Here is a 14,912-nt window from a genome sequence, read left to right on the forward strand (position 1 = left end):
TAAATAAATTAATAAAAACATAAAAATTAGATGTAGTGTATAATCCCAAATCTTATTTTAAAAAAGTTGGTGGTATGGAGTTTCTTTTAAAGTGTGACTTTAAGATTCATAAACTCATATTAGGCTAAAAAAAAGTCTCCTCTTTCTCTTTTCTTCTGGAGAAAGTATTATTTGTTTTATTTCAGCTCGAATAAAAGCTGTTTTTTATTCTAAACTTTATACTTAAACCATTTTAAAGACAAAACCATTAGCCCCTTTAAGCTATTTTTTCCCCAATAGTCTACAGAACAAACCATCCTTATACAATAACTTGTCTAATTTAATGTCATCATGGCAAACATAAAATAAATCAGTTATTAGAGATTAGTTATTAAAACTATTATGTTTAAAAATGTGCCGAAAAAATCTCATCTCCATTATACAGAAATTTTTTTTTTTTTTACTTGTTCAAACTACTTATTTAAAATGTGCTGAAATAACACAATTATTGAGATTTCATTGGGACAACTTAATGTTCAGTCGACATACATTTTTTAAAAGTGTTAAGTTAACTTAATTTGTGTTGTGACAACATGAAAGAATTGTATGGAACTCTGCACAAATATGGTGATCGGTTCATAATAAGTTGAAGCAAATTTTCAGATTTTGCCTTACTTGGCTTAACCGTTCTTGGGTGGCTCGCCAATGTATAGATGACTCTAATACATCAAATAAGTAAGCTGACCAAAGTTCTTAAAGGGAGAAGACTTTCTGAAGACAATTAATTGTGCAGTTCATCAGCAGTGATGTTAACTTGTCCGTCTTCAAGTAACTTAAACCAAAGTACTGTCTGTGAGACACTAATTTATAACAAAGGATGAAACCCCCCTGGAGATTACCCAACTGCTTTGGTTGGGTCACATCTCTTGAGTTCCTGTAGGTTATTTGGTTCACACCTTACCAGAAGCAGATACTTGTTGCATATGAAACAAGCCAATACAATATATCAACATATAGAGTTATTTTGCCTTCTTGACCCCTGATCTACACTACAAAACAGCTGGCAAAATCTTCACCCCTCTTCAGTTGAGTTTAAATTTTCAGGTGTTCAAAGGGTTTCATTATCATTAACTTGATATGCATTCAAGAGTTCACACTTGTTTGGCATGCTGTCCCGGGAGAGACCTAAGCTCATAAGATCCTCAAGCCCTGGGCTCCCTCCCGTTAGCAGGACGAGAGGGGAGTGTGAGCTCAGGTAGATCGGCTAAAGGGAGATATAAGGCTTACTAAGAGCTCGACTATGGTGCCAATTTAATGTTCAGTTTACTTAGGTTGTGTGTTTTTGGACTGTGGGAGAAAACCAGGGGAAATCCACGCGGGCACAGGGAGAATGAGCAAACTCTGCACAAAAAGTCAACTGGTTAGCAGCGACTTTAACCTGCGATATTCTTACTGTGAGGCAACTGTGCTAACCACTGGCTAATCATTGGCTGCTGTGTTGCCCAATCTAGAAAGGGGGGGAAGTAAGGGTGGGAGAGGGATTCTTCAAGACAAGGATAACTGAGTTAAGCTACGGTCACACTGGGCTTTTCCTCCCTTAGACTTCCATTCATACGCACACGAATGCGTCAGACTAGAAACAGGGTCATGCGTCAAGTTTCACCGGTTGCTGAGGTGCAAAGTTCATGCTTGGTGAACTCTGACCTGCGAAATCGCATCACTTGACTGCGTGAGACCAATCGAGGATCAAAACATGACCTCTCTGGACAGAAATTTAAACCATGGAGCAATTGCTCACTTTTTTAATTTCTAAAAATCTTGTTTGATCCCGCCCCTTTCCACAGCGCCGTATGGCAGAATTTCACAATCTCAAAGTCCAGTGTGACCGCAGCTTTGTGTTCTGGTTATCTATAGTGAGTCAGGAATCATCTGATTGGTGAATCATGTTTTAGCTAATGCTGGACCAGCCGTTGACAATCATAAGCATGTGATCCTCTCGAAAGTAGTTTATAAATAATCTTCACTTGAATGAACAGACAAACTACATGAACAAGCTGCCGTTTTGAATATACCCGTGTTTGTGTGGACAAGGCCTCAATGTTGAGGACTCTGCTCTCCATTGTGAAGCTTCATGTGAGTGTTGAGGCTTCTTTTACTTTTAAAGCCCTTTCCACACTCACTGCATCTAAATCGATCCTCTCTTGAGTGAGTCTTCATGTGTTGCTTAATGGTGTCTTTCCGTGTGAGACTCTTTCCACACTGATCACATGTGAACACTATGGTTCCAGTGTGACCATTCATGTGGTTCTTGAGGCTAAATTTGGTTGTGAAGCTCTTTCCACACTGATCACATGTAAACGGCTTCTCTCCGGTGTGTGTTCTCATGTGGTGATTGAGTGTGTTTTTATGTGGGAAACTTTTACCACACTCTGTGCATGTGTAAGGTTTCTCTCCAGTGTGAATCCTCATGTGGATGTAAAGGTCTTGTTTTTTACCTAAACTCTTTCCACACTGTTCGCAGGTGTAAGGTTTCTCCCTAGTGTAAACTCTCATGTGAGCAATCAGGTTCAGCTTTTTACTGAAACTCTTTCTACACTGTTTACAGCTGAAAGGCTTCTTTTACCACACTCTGTGCATGTGTAAGGTTTCTCTCCAGTGTGAATTCTCATGTGCACATCCAAGTTTCTTGCATGGCGGAAGCTTTTTCCACACTGTTGGCATGTGTACGGCCTCTCTCCAGTGTGAATTCTCATGTGGGTTTTAAAGCTTTGTTTTTGACTAAAACTCTTTCCACACTGTTCGCAGGTGTAAGGTTTCTCCCCTGTGTGAACTCTCATGTGAACATCAAGGTTTGGCTTTTGACTGAAACTCTTTCCACACTGTTTACAGCTGAAAGGCTTCTCCCCAGTGTGAATTCTCATGTGTGCTGCAAAGTGTCCAGCATGATAAAAGCTTTTTTCACACTGTTGGCATGTGTATGGCTTCTCTCTAGTGTGAATTCTCATGTGAGCTTTAAAGCTTTGTTTTTGACCAAAACTCTTTCCACACTGTTCGCAGGTGAAAGGTTGCTCCCTAGTGTGAACTCTCATGTGAACATCAAGCTTTGACTTCTGACTGAAACTCTTACTACACTGTTTACAGCTGAAATTACACCCAGATTTGGATTTCCGAGGTCTTCCGTGTGATGAAGTCTTTTTAGTCAGTGTGGGTTTTTCATCAGTCATTATTTCTTGGGGTTTCTCAAACTGCTGTTTCTCATCTATTTCATTCTGTCCATGAGTCTCTTCTTTCAGCACCATCAGATCTAAAAAAAAAATTAGCTTTAGTATGAAGGCTCAAAGCGACAAGCAAGAAATGGATGTTTCACCCACAAATGAAAATGACCTTACCATTTACTCTCCGTCATGTAGTTTTAGACATTTCCTTTATTGTGGAACACAGTAAGCCAGTAGTTTTTTTTCTTTTTTTTATATCTTCTTTTGTGTTCAACAGGATTAAGAAACTCATAAAGGTTTAAAACCACACGAGGAAGAGTAAATGGTGAGGCTATTGTCATTTCTGCATCAACTATCCCTTTAAAAGTTTCCTACAATTACCCATTTTTTAAAAGATGTAAAATAATTCTTTGGTGTTCCCAGAATGTGTCTGAGGTTTCAGTTCAAAATCAGATCGTATACCTTGTAGAATATTTAATTTTGGGGGTCAGAGGAAAACCAAGCTCTTTTTGTGCCTGTGGCTTTAAAATGCAAATAACCAAATGCACTCGCTCTAGATTACTCGTGTTGTTTCATCGATTGAGATAAATTCTGTATGTTCATAGCAAGTATGCATAATTCACACTTAAATTTGCAAGTTTGAATTATTGTATAAAACTTATGCAAATGCTTAATACCACGTTTGCTTTAAACTGGAGTAATGAGGAGACGGCAAGATGACACGCTTTGCTACTTGTTTCCATTTATTTGTACTTTTGTTTTTGTTTTCTTGTCTTTGTGCATGTCCTGAGGCTTAGCTGAAGACCTACTTGGTGACATTGTATATACCTGACAAGATGCAGAAATGCCATCTAAAAAGGTTACTTGCGGTTTGTCCAATATACAAATATAAATATACAAAATAATAATGATAACCCAGGGTTTACGAATGTGAAATGTCTGTTAATGAACATCCAGGATTATTGTTTAACCCCAGGTATAGCATGAGCAGTGTGGAAGGTGACTACTGATAACCCAGAATTTATCCAGGGTTAGAATGACCCAGGGTTAACAATTTGAAGTGTGAAAAGCCCTAAGAATACTCCGCATCAGCTCTCAGGATAAACAGAGTATAATGACAAACAGCGACAATTGTCAATCATGTCATGATGACCTGGGGCCAGTTTCAGTAAGGAGGTTCAACCAACTCAAGAGTTTAAACTTGAACTCTGAGTTGATTTACAGAGAGATTAAATACTCAGAGTTTTCAATTTCAGAAAAACATTTGAGCTACAAAAGTCTTTTAGTCAAGAGCAGTGAGGGATTTTCTCCTTTTGTTGTTTGATTAATGCTAAAAACAGTCGGCAGCAGGAATATTGCGCACTGTCACTTTAAGAATAGTGCGGCTCTGATATGGTTTCTCTTTCAAGTGTCTTTTGATTCTCAACTTGTTTGTATATTATACTAACAAGGGTTAATATGACTAATCACTAAACACTACACAAATTTGCATGTACTTGATCATTAAAGCGCTCACATTAAGAAAATAGGAATGATGCGCGTCCCGTGCTGCAAAAGCTACATTACAGCACATGCTTTTAGTCATTTTCAAGTGGAACTGAGCTTTGCAGAGCAACAAGTGTGTACAACTGGAAAGGGAGCGGTATATGATGGAATAATCGTTTATCTCGATTAAGGAATTTTCATAATCATTAGAAGCCAAAATCGAAATTGAAACCAGATTTTCGATTAATTGCACAGCACTATCAAGTGGTAGAGGTTGATATGACATTTAGAATGTTAGCAGGACTAAAAAATCTTTTTAGAACGAGTAATAATCCTATTAATCTAGTTACAGTACATATTCGTCGAAGGTCATTGAATTTAAGTAAATTATTCATTAAGAAAGTACAAGCCATTCTGCTACGTGACTTTGTTGTTTGTGTTACTGAAATGTAGGCAATAGCTATGATTCCATCCAAAAATGCAAATTAAATTTATGCGCAAAACTGGGATGTCACATAAAAGATGTGCGAATAAAGCAGCGTTTCCATCCAATGAATCAAAGAGAACAAAATCGTCACTTCCTGATTAACAGGCCCCAAATATTAACAGTAAAAACAGAATTTCCTGCAGTAGAAGAAACTACATGAATCTTTTATTTATTTAATAAATGACTTTCACCTCAGAGGACAATGCTGGCACAAAATGAACACGTGTTGGCGTTTGAAGCCATAAGACGCAGTGAACAGACGCTCTGGAGGTCATTAATAATACAATAACATGAATACTGAAACGGTTCAGGTGTTTTAGAATGACCAAAACAACATTTCAGATGTTTATAATGTTCTCAGCCTGCTGGTTTGTGCATTCACACACATTTTCATCATCATATAATCTCTTTTAACAAACCCTTTTAAACAAACCAATTTTTTATGGTCATAGCCTATCCAAAAAGCACATAAAAATATGTGGCTGAATATGTAAGGCTAGGTGAGAAATACTGCTTTATCTTTTAAAAAGGGGAGGAGACCGACAGAAAACTCTCTTTCAGAGACAGGCTCTCTTGCTCTCGAAACAAGTGTGTTCATGACTATACATACAAAGAAAAACAATAAAATTAGAAAATATTACTTTGCAACATCAAGCAGCATTAGGCATGGGCCAGTATAAGATTCCGACAGTATGATAACCTTGAATAAAATATATCACAGTTTCATGGTACTGTGATTACTCCTCTAAAATATATTCTTTTAAATGTCTCGGTAAAAAAAAAAAACACTTTTTTCTCTTTGAACACAAAACATTTTCTTTTGAGAAACTTTTGAAGTATTTTGGAGCAGTAAACATGTCAGGCTTAAATCACTCAATTGAATACTTGACTTCTGCTGTCTTCAATTGTTTCATAAACACAAATTTCTTTACAATTTAAAATGGCATCTTTGGTGATCTTTTCTGCTGGAGATACTGTTGTCCTGAAAAACTTAAAACAAAATGTAAAAAAAACAACTTACATATAGCGATGAACGGTACAGCAGAAAATATTGGCGGTTTTAAAACCTTGACTTTTTTCAAACTGCGATATACCTTGAAAACGGTTATCGTCCCATGCCTCAGCAGCACAACACTGTTTTTAGTATCTAAAATTATTTCTTTAATAAAAGTCAAGAGCAAAAAGATTCAAATGGCGGCGCCTGCTGGTACGTGAAGAATATGGTCAATACTGATGAACTTTACACTCAAACCTCGGCATTATATCAGCATGCTGTAATCCATTTCTAAAGCAGCAAAAGTCATTTTTTGGCTAGTTTGTTGGCCAGTTGTAGTCAGCCAATGTTAAACGTTATTGTTCCACAATAGTTTGTTCATTTAGTCTCACGTCGCCCTGCAGCAACATCATATAGTTTAGAATTATGTACAATGTTTTAAAATAATTTATTACTTTAGTGTCCATTTCATTGTTGGCATCCACGTTTTTTTTATACTTTAAACCAGAGTTTCTGCAGGTTTCACTAAGTTAAATGTAAGACTTTTAAAGACATTTTTAAGACCATTATGACAATTTTAGACTCATAAAGGGCTAAAGGCTAAGGGATTTTTCAAATAGCCCAGATGAAAAAGATTTTAATTTGCCCTATTTAAAAATTTTGATAATTTAATACATTTAATAATACAATAATAAATAAATAAAAAAATATATATTATAGATATTTCTTAGCAAAAGATTTTAAATTGTGTAATAACAAGCAAGCTTTACTTGTATCCACACACTTTTTTCCTAAATAAACTTTTTTTTTTAAATAATTAAAAATGAACAAATGTTTTAAAAACTATAACAAACTAAATCTACACAACAATCTGTCCTCGATGTCTTGAGCAGTAAATACATGGAACACGTTTAAACAAATGTTTTTGTAAGGAAAATTATTAAACCATTATGATAAATAGAGTTAAAATGACCTTTTTGAATGAAAAGTGGAAAGTTTTATTGAGATGGATTGTTGGTGATTGTATGGGTTTTGGCCAGATTGGGTAGCAAAACATGAACAAAGGAAAATGAAGACTTGTTTAAAAAGATTAAAGACCTACAACACAATATTTCAGTAAATTTGAGACTTTTTAAGGCCGAAAATTTAGATTTTGGAATTTAAGACATTTTAAGACCCCGCAGAAACCCTGTTTAAACACAATAGCCCTGATAATTAGTTATTATAATAATGATTTAATTCTAACTCTAATACTATCTTTGAGAACTAGTAACATCTACTAGAAACAAGTTAAAACCAATAAAGAGGTCGATGAAAAAAGTTAATTTGGATCAATGTGACATATGCAAATGGAAAGTACTAAGCCAACACTATCACCATAATAGCAGATATCTTCTATGAGAATACTGTAGGTCAAATATCTTCAGCTCAGTTTAAGTTTTTATTTATTTTATATAGCGCTGGTGCTCAAGGACACTTTACAAACAGTAGGAGAACAAGAAAAGCAATAGCCTTAAGAAGGTAGAGAAAATGGGAGACTAATAATAAATAAAATAATGACAAAAGACACGAGAACAAGTAACAAGAGAGAAACTCATTCCTGTCTTTCAATAGTTATGTTTCCATCCACCTATTTTTATGCACATAAAAAAACGGTTTATGGAAACACCATGATGCAAAAACAAAACAAAACAACGTATGCGCATAACTGAGTTGGATAAACGTTTTATTCGATAAGAAAAGATGAAAAATCACGATGGAAAACACGATACAAACTCCAGTATGTGCATTTAAAAAGGTCATGTGATTTTGTTATAAGAGATCATGTGATGATACAAATGTGTATGAATGGACAAACCAGACGGCTCAGTACATGATAAAACATCTGAACTCTTGTTTTGGTCATTCTTAAACGCCTTACAGTTTAAGTATTAGTGTTATTATATTATTCATGACCTCCAGAATTAAGAGCATCTTCGTGTCTGACACCTTTAAACGCCACCGCGCGTTCACTGCGTTTCAGGATTACCCTCTGAGGCGCAAGTCATTTATTAGATGAAGAAAAGATTAGCCGCATTTCCACTGTCGGGCATGTGCAAGCCAGGGCTTTTATCAAGCAGGGCCGGGCCAATCGCAAGGGGGGGTTGAGTAGTGAGGCAGAAATCATGTCACGTTTCCACTGTCGGGCTAGTACCTCGCAGAGTGTCATGCAAACCCCGCCCCCAGAACGTCCCCCTGAATCAAACGTCACACAACCCGCCCACTTCAGCGGGAATCAGGCGGATAATGCATGCATGACAGAAAAAAAAGGTAGCCAAGTTTCTGCTTTCACTCACCCATAAAAGGCTCTGTTTACATGATTTGATTAATATCATTGTATCCATATACTTTATAAATAATATTTCAAACCTCCTCCGGTGTTTATTGTTTAAGAAAATATCTAAAATCTTTTTTTCAGATAGGCCTTTGTAAAATGAAAGTTTAATATGGCTTTAAAATGGTTTGATTTATGTACTGTTTATAGGCTACCTAAATTATTATAAATAGATTTTATTTGTTTTATATTGGTTTATTTATTTTATGTGATTTTATTATATCTGATATTTGTAATTATTCAAATTATTTTAAAATATCTTTGGCTATTTTATTAGGATATGACACTATTGTTTTTCAGTCTACAAAAATGGTCACAAAATTTGTAAAGTTTAATGTCTTTCTGTTGTATTTATGTAATGTATTATCTTCAAAATAAATAAAAACAGAAGCCGCTCGCAGCATCAACAGTGCTGTGAAAGAGCGGTCTTTTTCTCGGTCTCACATTCACATCCAGGCATCTAAACGTGCACAAACACCTTTTAAACTTGACAAAAACTCTCAAAAACCTTTACTGTCTGCTGTGTCTTTAATATGGTGTAAAGATTATTATGCGTTATTGAAACATCAAGGAGGATGCAGCAAAGTCACTTATAAATGAAAACTTTATTATTTTATGCAACAGCCTTACATTTAAAAGGGAAACATAAGGGCGATCATACGCAAAAAAAAAACCCCAGCCTAAATGGCTATATGCATGTACTCGTGTGCGATTGGAAAACTAGTGTCTGTCTCTCCTTTCACTCCGCCCCGAAGCCCCAGCTGGCCCTCTTTGGCCCAAGGTATTCGGCGGGCCAAAAAAGGCCGGTCGCTGGCCCCGAGAAAGCCCCACTTTGGCTCGATTAGGCCCAGGAAGTGACAGTGGAAACGTGACTGGCCTTGGCTCGCCCTGTCTCGCTCGCTTTAGACGAGATAGTGGAAACGCGGCTATTGATGCAGCTTCTCTTATCGCAGCAAATTCCATTTTTACTGTTGATATTTGGCACCAGTTAATCAGGAAGTGATGATTTTGTTCGCTTTGACTCTGTCATTGTATTTGCACTGTCTGTATTTTGCACTGTTGTTGTATTTGTACTGTCTGTATTTTGTACTGTCTGGAGCCAGCACCTAAGCTTTCCACTCATCATAGCACACGTGCTGCTGATGATGTGACAATAAAAGTGATTTGATTTCATTTGAATGGAAATCATTGAGCTTTATTTGCATATCTTTTATGCAATAATCCAGTTTTGTGCATAAAGTTTATTTGCATTTTCGGATGGAAACATAGTACTTGAGTGCTTATGTGCATTTAGGAGAACTAGGCAGCAACACTCAGAGCTGCAAGATGGATTTAATTAAATATTCTTATTATTAAAATATCTGAATGAGGATCAAATGACTGAGTTGGTCTTTGAGAATGAAAACCAACCTGTTTGTTCCTGTGGATCTTCATGTTTGACTGTGAATGTTTCTTCAATCTTTACATCTTCACTCTCCTCTTTAATAAACGCCATCTTTATAACAGTGTGGAGATCAGTCGCTTCAGCAGGCGTTTTTCTCTGCGTTTGGACACTTTATCCTGTTTAAAATGAACAAAACAATAAACAGAAACAAAATAACTTCTTAACACTTACTTCAACAGTTTCTTTATAGGAGAGTGATTAACAATAAGAAATCAGGTAAGTTTGAGCAAGAAACAATAGCCACAAACAAATGACCTGATTAAAGCTAGTAACATTACTCCATTTCTTATATAGTTGTAAACTCAGAATGGAATGACAATATACTATTTAATAAATTAAACCTTCAATAAAGTTATTAAACTTATTACACACATCTCTGTAACCTTTTTTTAAAACTTCATTCTTTATGTATGTTCTTAATGGTTTTGTTTGTTTTATTTAGCTTATTGTCTGCTTACAGCAATGTGTAGCACTTTTTTGCACAAGACAAATTTCCTCTTGAGGACAAAAAGTTTATCCTATCTTTATTCAAACAATTGTACTAAACTAATATTGACACTAATATCGTCAACAGCATGTACATAATTTAGCACTGAATGAAAAAAAACTGAAACTTTAATCAATCGGTTTATAGTGTAAACGCTTTATAACAAACCTTTCTCCAGTTGAATAACAGCGCTTGAACGGCGCAGGCTTATGACGTCACACGCCACGCCAAAAATAAAAGTCTTTTTAAACCTTTTTTGCCACTTACTGTTGCAGTCATGACTTATAGATACATTTCTCCTTCGTTTCCACTTTCTCACAGACGCATATATATTCAGTATTTGGAGTTGATCAAAACCTTTACTCTAAACATTTTAAGATAATTAAAAAAACTTCTTTAATCCACTAAGACTAAGTGTTTAAAGCAAAAATCTCAACATTCTAACAGGTATAACAAATAATTTAATGAGTGTTTGGAGCTGAAACTTTACAGAAAAGGAGGTAAAATAGGTGTCCTTCATGTAAAAAGTATTCATTACTACCACACATTTTAGTTCTTTTAACTAGTCATGACTTATAGTTTTTCTCTGCGTTTGGAAACTTTATCCTGTTAAAAATTAACAAAGCAATAAAAATGTAAAATGAATAAAACAATGAACAGAAAGAAAATAACTTCTCTTCTTCTTATATGAGAGTTATTAACAAAAAGAAATCAGATAAGTCTGAGCAAGAAACTATAGCCACAAATTAGCTGATTAAAACTAGCACTCTATTTCTTATATATAGTGATGTAAACTTAGAATGTAATGACATTATACTGTTTAATAAATTAAAGCTTCAGTAAGACACTTATTACACACACGTTGTTCAATAGTCCTCATTACTGTGAGTAAAATAGTACTTCGTTGTATAAAGGGTTAAAATAATACTGTCAACAGCAGGTTCATAATTTAGTATCAGATGAAAAACCTAAAACTTTAATTAATCGGTTTCTTCTTCTTTTTCTTTGGGTTTTACTGGCGGTTGGCTACCAGACTTGTAGGTGCATTACCGCCTCCAACTGGAATGGTTGAACAATAACTGAAGTGTAAAAATAGAGTGGAGGGGGAGAGGGGGAGGAAAGAGAAAAATATAAAAATAAATGATTAAATAAAAAATGTGGGGTGGAGTGGGCTAACAATTAATTCCTCAGATTATATTATCTTTATATTCTTTTCTCTGAATGGGTTTCTTAAACAAATTTAATTATATCGTCATATACCTCACTAGATTTATTCCCTAATAAACCTGCCAATGTGAAATCCTGAAGTTTGCTCTTTTTAACTGATTGAATAAGATCGTATCGTTCTTTATTATATTTACTGCAGTGGAATAAAACATGTCATATTGTTTCTTGTTGATTACAGTGTATACATTGTCCAGTTGGGTGTTTCCCTATTTTATATAAAATATGGTTGAGTCCAGTATGACCTATTCTCATCTGAGTTATAATCGTGCTTCCCTATGATTTCTGTTCTCCCTCCTTCCAGCAACGACTTGTTTATGTATATTTTATAGATGTCTGCCTGTTTCATTGTTATCCCAGTATAATTGCCATACCGATTGTTCTTAGTTTGATTTTAGCTTCTGCTTTACTCAATGGGACTTCTAGATCTACTTCACTAATTCTGAGAGCTTGTTTGGCCGCCTTTTCATTGCCTTCCACACCTACGTGGGCAGGAACCCAAATTAAATATACAGATTTGCCCATCTTTTTAATATAATATGTATTACAGAGTATGTTATTAAGAATATCCATCCTAAATGATGACCTTCCAGATCTTATACTTTCAAGTGATGGAAAACTATCTGATGCAATTACTACACTATTTATGTCATTCTCCTCAATCCACTGCAGGCCAATTAAGATAGCAATTAACTTTGTTGTATATACTGATATATTATTAGTTATTCTTAATATGAGATTAATTAACTGGGATATGTACTGCTGCTCCTGTATGACCTGTTTGTGGGTCTTTGGATCCATCTGTAAATAAAAATATTGATTCTTTATAATGTTTCTCTAAATAACACTGCACTATACATTTTGTTGGAAGATTATTGTTGTCTTTTAACTCCTGTTGTATACTGAGGTCAACATTAGGTAATGGAAAACCATGGCAAAATACGGGGTTGGGACTGACTTACAGTATTGTAACTGATCTAATCCAATAATTCTGGCTTTTGACGCGGCTATCCATCCAAAACTTATGATATTGGTTTCCTCATGCTCCCAACATTCTAATAACATACTTTTTGCTGGATCTGATTCAATTTGTCCCTGAATATTAACCCAATACGCCATCATTTATTTCATTCTTCTAATGCTTAAGGGCATTTCTCCCATTTCAACCTGCATAGATGAAACTGGTGAGGTTGTAAATGATCCACTACAGATTCTAAGTGCCTGCGCCTGTAATATATCTAATTTCTTGAGGTTTGAGTCTGCTGCCGACATGTAAGCTATACACACATAATCATGGACAGACCTCATGAGGGCCCGGTATATATTTTGTAATGATGTCCTACTCGCTCCCCACTCTTGCCCATACATTAATAACCTTTTTACCTTTGTCTATGATTTTATTCAGATGATTCTTCCATGTCAGCTTTTCATCAAACCAAACCCCAAGAAACCTTACAGTTTTTACTTGCTCTGGTTGCCCAAACAGTTTTAAAGCGAGTGATATGGTTTTTTGCCGTCTTGAGAAACAAATTACCTTTTTGCAACAGATTAAATCCCCATTTATTTGCCAATTTTTCCACCTGAAATACTGCATTCTAAACTTTCTTTTAAACAAATACACATTCCGGCCTCTTATCCATAATGCCCCATCATCTGCATACAACGATTTTCTTACACTTTGTTCAACCTGAAAGAAAATGTAATTTATCATTATATTGAACAACAATGGGATTCAAACACTACCTTGAGGAGTTCCATTCTCCACGGTGTCTTCATTTGAATATTCTTATACTACCCTAACTTCCATGACCCTATTAAACGTTTTACCAGTGACTCCTAAGGGTTTTATTTAATCAGCAATCACTCCTTCCAGAGCATATCGTATGATTTTTCTACATCAAAAAAGATATATAACAACTTCTTTATTAGTCTGTGCTTTCCTGATGTCTGATTCCAAACATAATCCTGAGACCATTGTATTTCTGTCTCTGCAGAACCCACTCTGCTAAGTAGAAAAAAATATTTTTGCTATTCTAAAAATGGGTAATTCTTTCTGTAATCTTTCTTTCCATTCTTTCCTGGTTTAAGTATAGGTACTACTATAGTTTGTTTTACATACTAAAGGTAATTGACCGGTGACCCAAATTTGATTAAATAAATTCAGTACTATTTCTAGTGATGTATACGACATGTATGCCAACATTTTATAGCACATTTCATCCTTACCATTTGTCTAGCGCTAATGATTGCTTCTTTTTTATTCAAACATATTAAATTGTAAATCTAACAGATTTTCTGTTGTTTTTTTCTTTCTTTGAAAGATCAGGAAATTTAATTAATGTAGAGTTTCTGCAGTTCCTAGTCTCTTCAAAAAGATTAACTAAACTATGGATATTTTTGAATTATATTATATAATTATATATATTATATATATATTGAATATTTTTGGACTAATTCTGCCACACTTTAACACTGGTAATTCATAACTCCTTCTAACACCTGCCATTCTTTTAACCATACCCACACCTCTGATAATTGTACTTCTCGTCCAAGACTATCGCAATATTCCTTCCACAATATATGCTTTTGTACTTTAATAGTTTTCCTTAATATTGGCTGAGTCTTTTTAAACAGAATCATAGCTTCCTGCAAATGATGTTTTTAAAGTTGTCTAAATGCTTTATTTCTTGCTTTTATAGCTACTTTACTATCATTATTTCACCATGGTACATTTTTAGTACTACCAACTAATTTATTTTTAGGTATTACTTCCTCGGCTGCTAGAATTATTCCATTAACAGTTTTAGTATATAAATGTTTACATCTGTCTGGTTCATTATTTGTATTGTCATAATTCTCTTTTCACATATTCTTGCAATTCTTTCCAATTTACTTTCTCCAGTTTCCATCTTGGAATTCTCTCTTCTTTTTCATACATTATCTTTATTTCTATTTAAGTCACTACTGGGTAATGGTCACTACCTACTGTACTTGTGCTTGAGAGCTTTTAACCATGTTTCTATTATGCATATTATATGTGGTCTCTCTGTAAAATTATCTATGAACTTCTTAAATTCTTGGCCATTTGCAATTAAGCTACTAGCATTCCATTGAAGAATGATTAACATTTAAAATGTTCCTCCCCAAGGCTTGGATGATTGTGTCTCTTCATTGAGGATGTCTCTAACTGTTTTCCAGAGCAGATCCTTCACATTCAGGTATT

At 35.0% G+C, this 14,912-nt stretch overlaps 1 protein-coding gene across 1 annotated transcript; it reads right to left on the reverse strand.

Moving 5' to 3' along the window:
- Nucleotides 1-447: 447 nt before the first annotated feature.
- On the reverse strand, nt 448-10,088 carry LOC141381861 (uncharacterized). Its single transcript, XM_073949029.1, has 3 exons — nt 9,945-10,088; nt 2,630-3,283; nt 448-2,597 (listed from the first exon to the last, which is right to left on the reverse strand). Exons 1-3 carry the CDS (start codon nt 10,027-10,029, stop codon nt 2,074-2,076), a joined length of 1,263 nt encoding a protein of 420 aa, XP_073805130.1. The 5' UTR covers nt 10,030-10,088; the 3' UTR covers nt 448-2,073.
- Nucleotides 10,089-14,912: the final 4,824 nt, after the last annotated feature.

Source organism: Danio rerio, chromosome 4 (assembly GCF_049306965.1).
Source record: "Danio rerio strain Tuebingen ecotype United States chromosome 4, GRCz12tu, whole genome shotgun sequence".
Taxonomy (NCBI): Eukaryota; Metazoa; Chordata; class Actinopteri; order Cypriniformes; family Danionidae; genus Danio; species Danio rerio.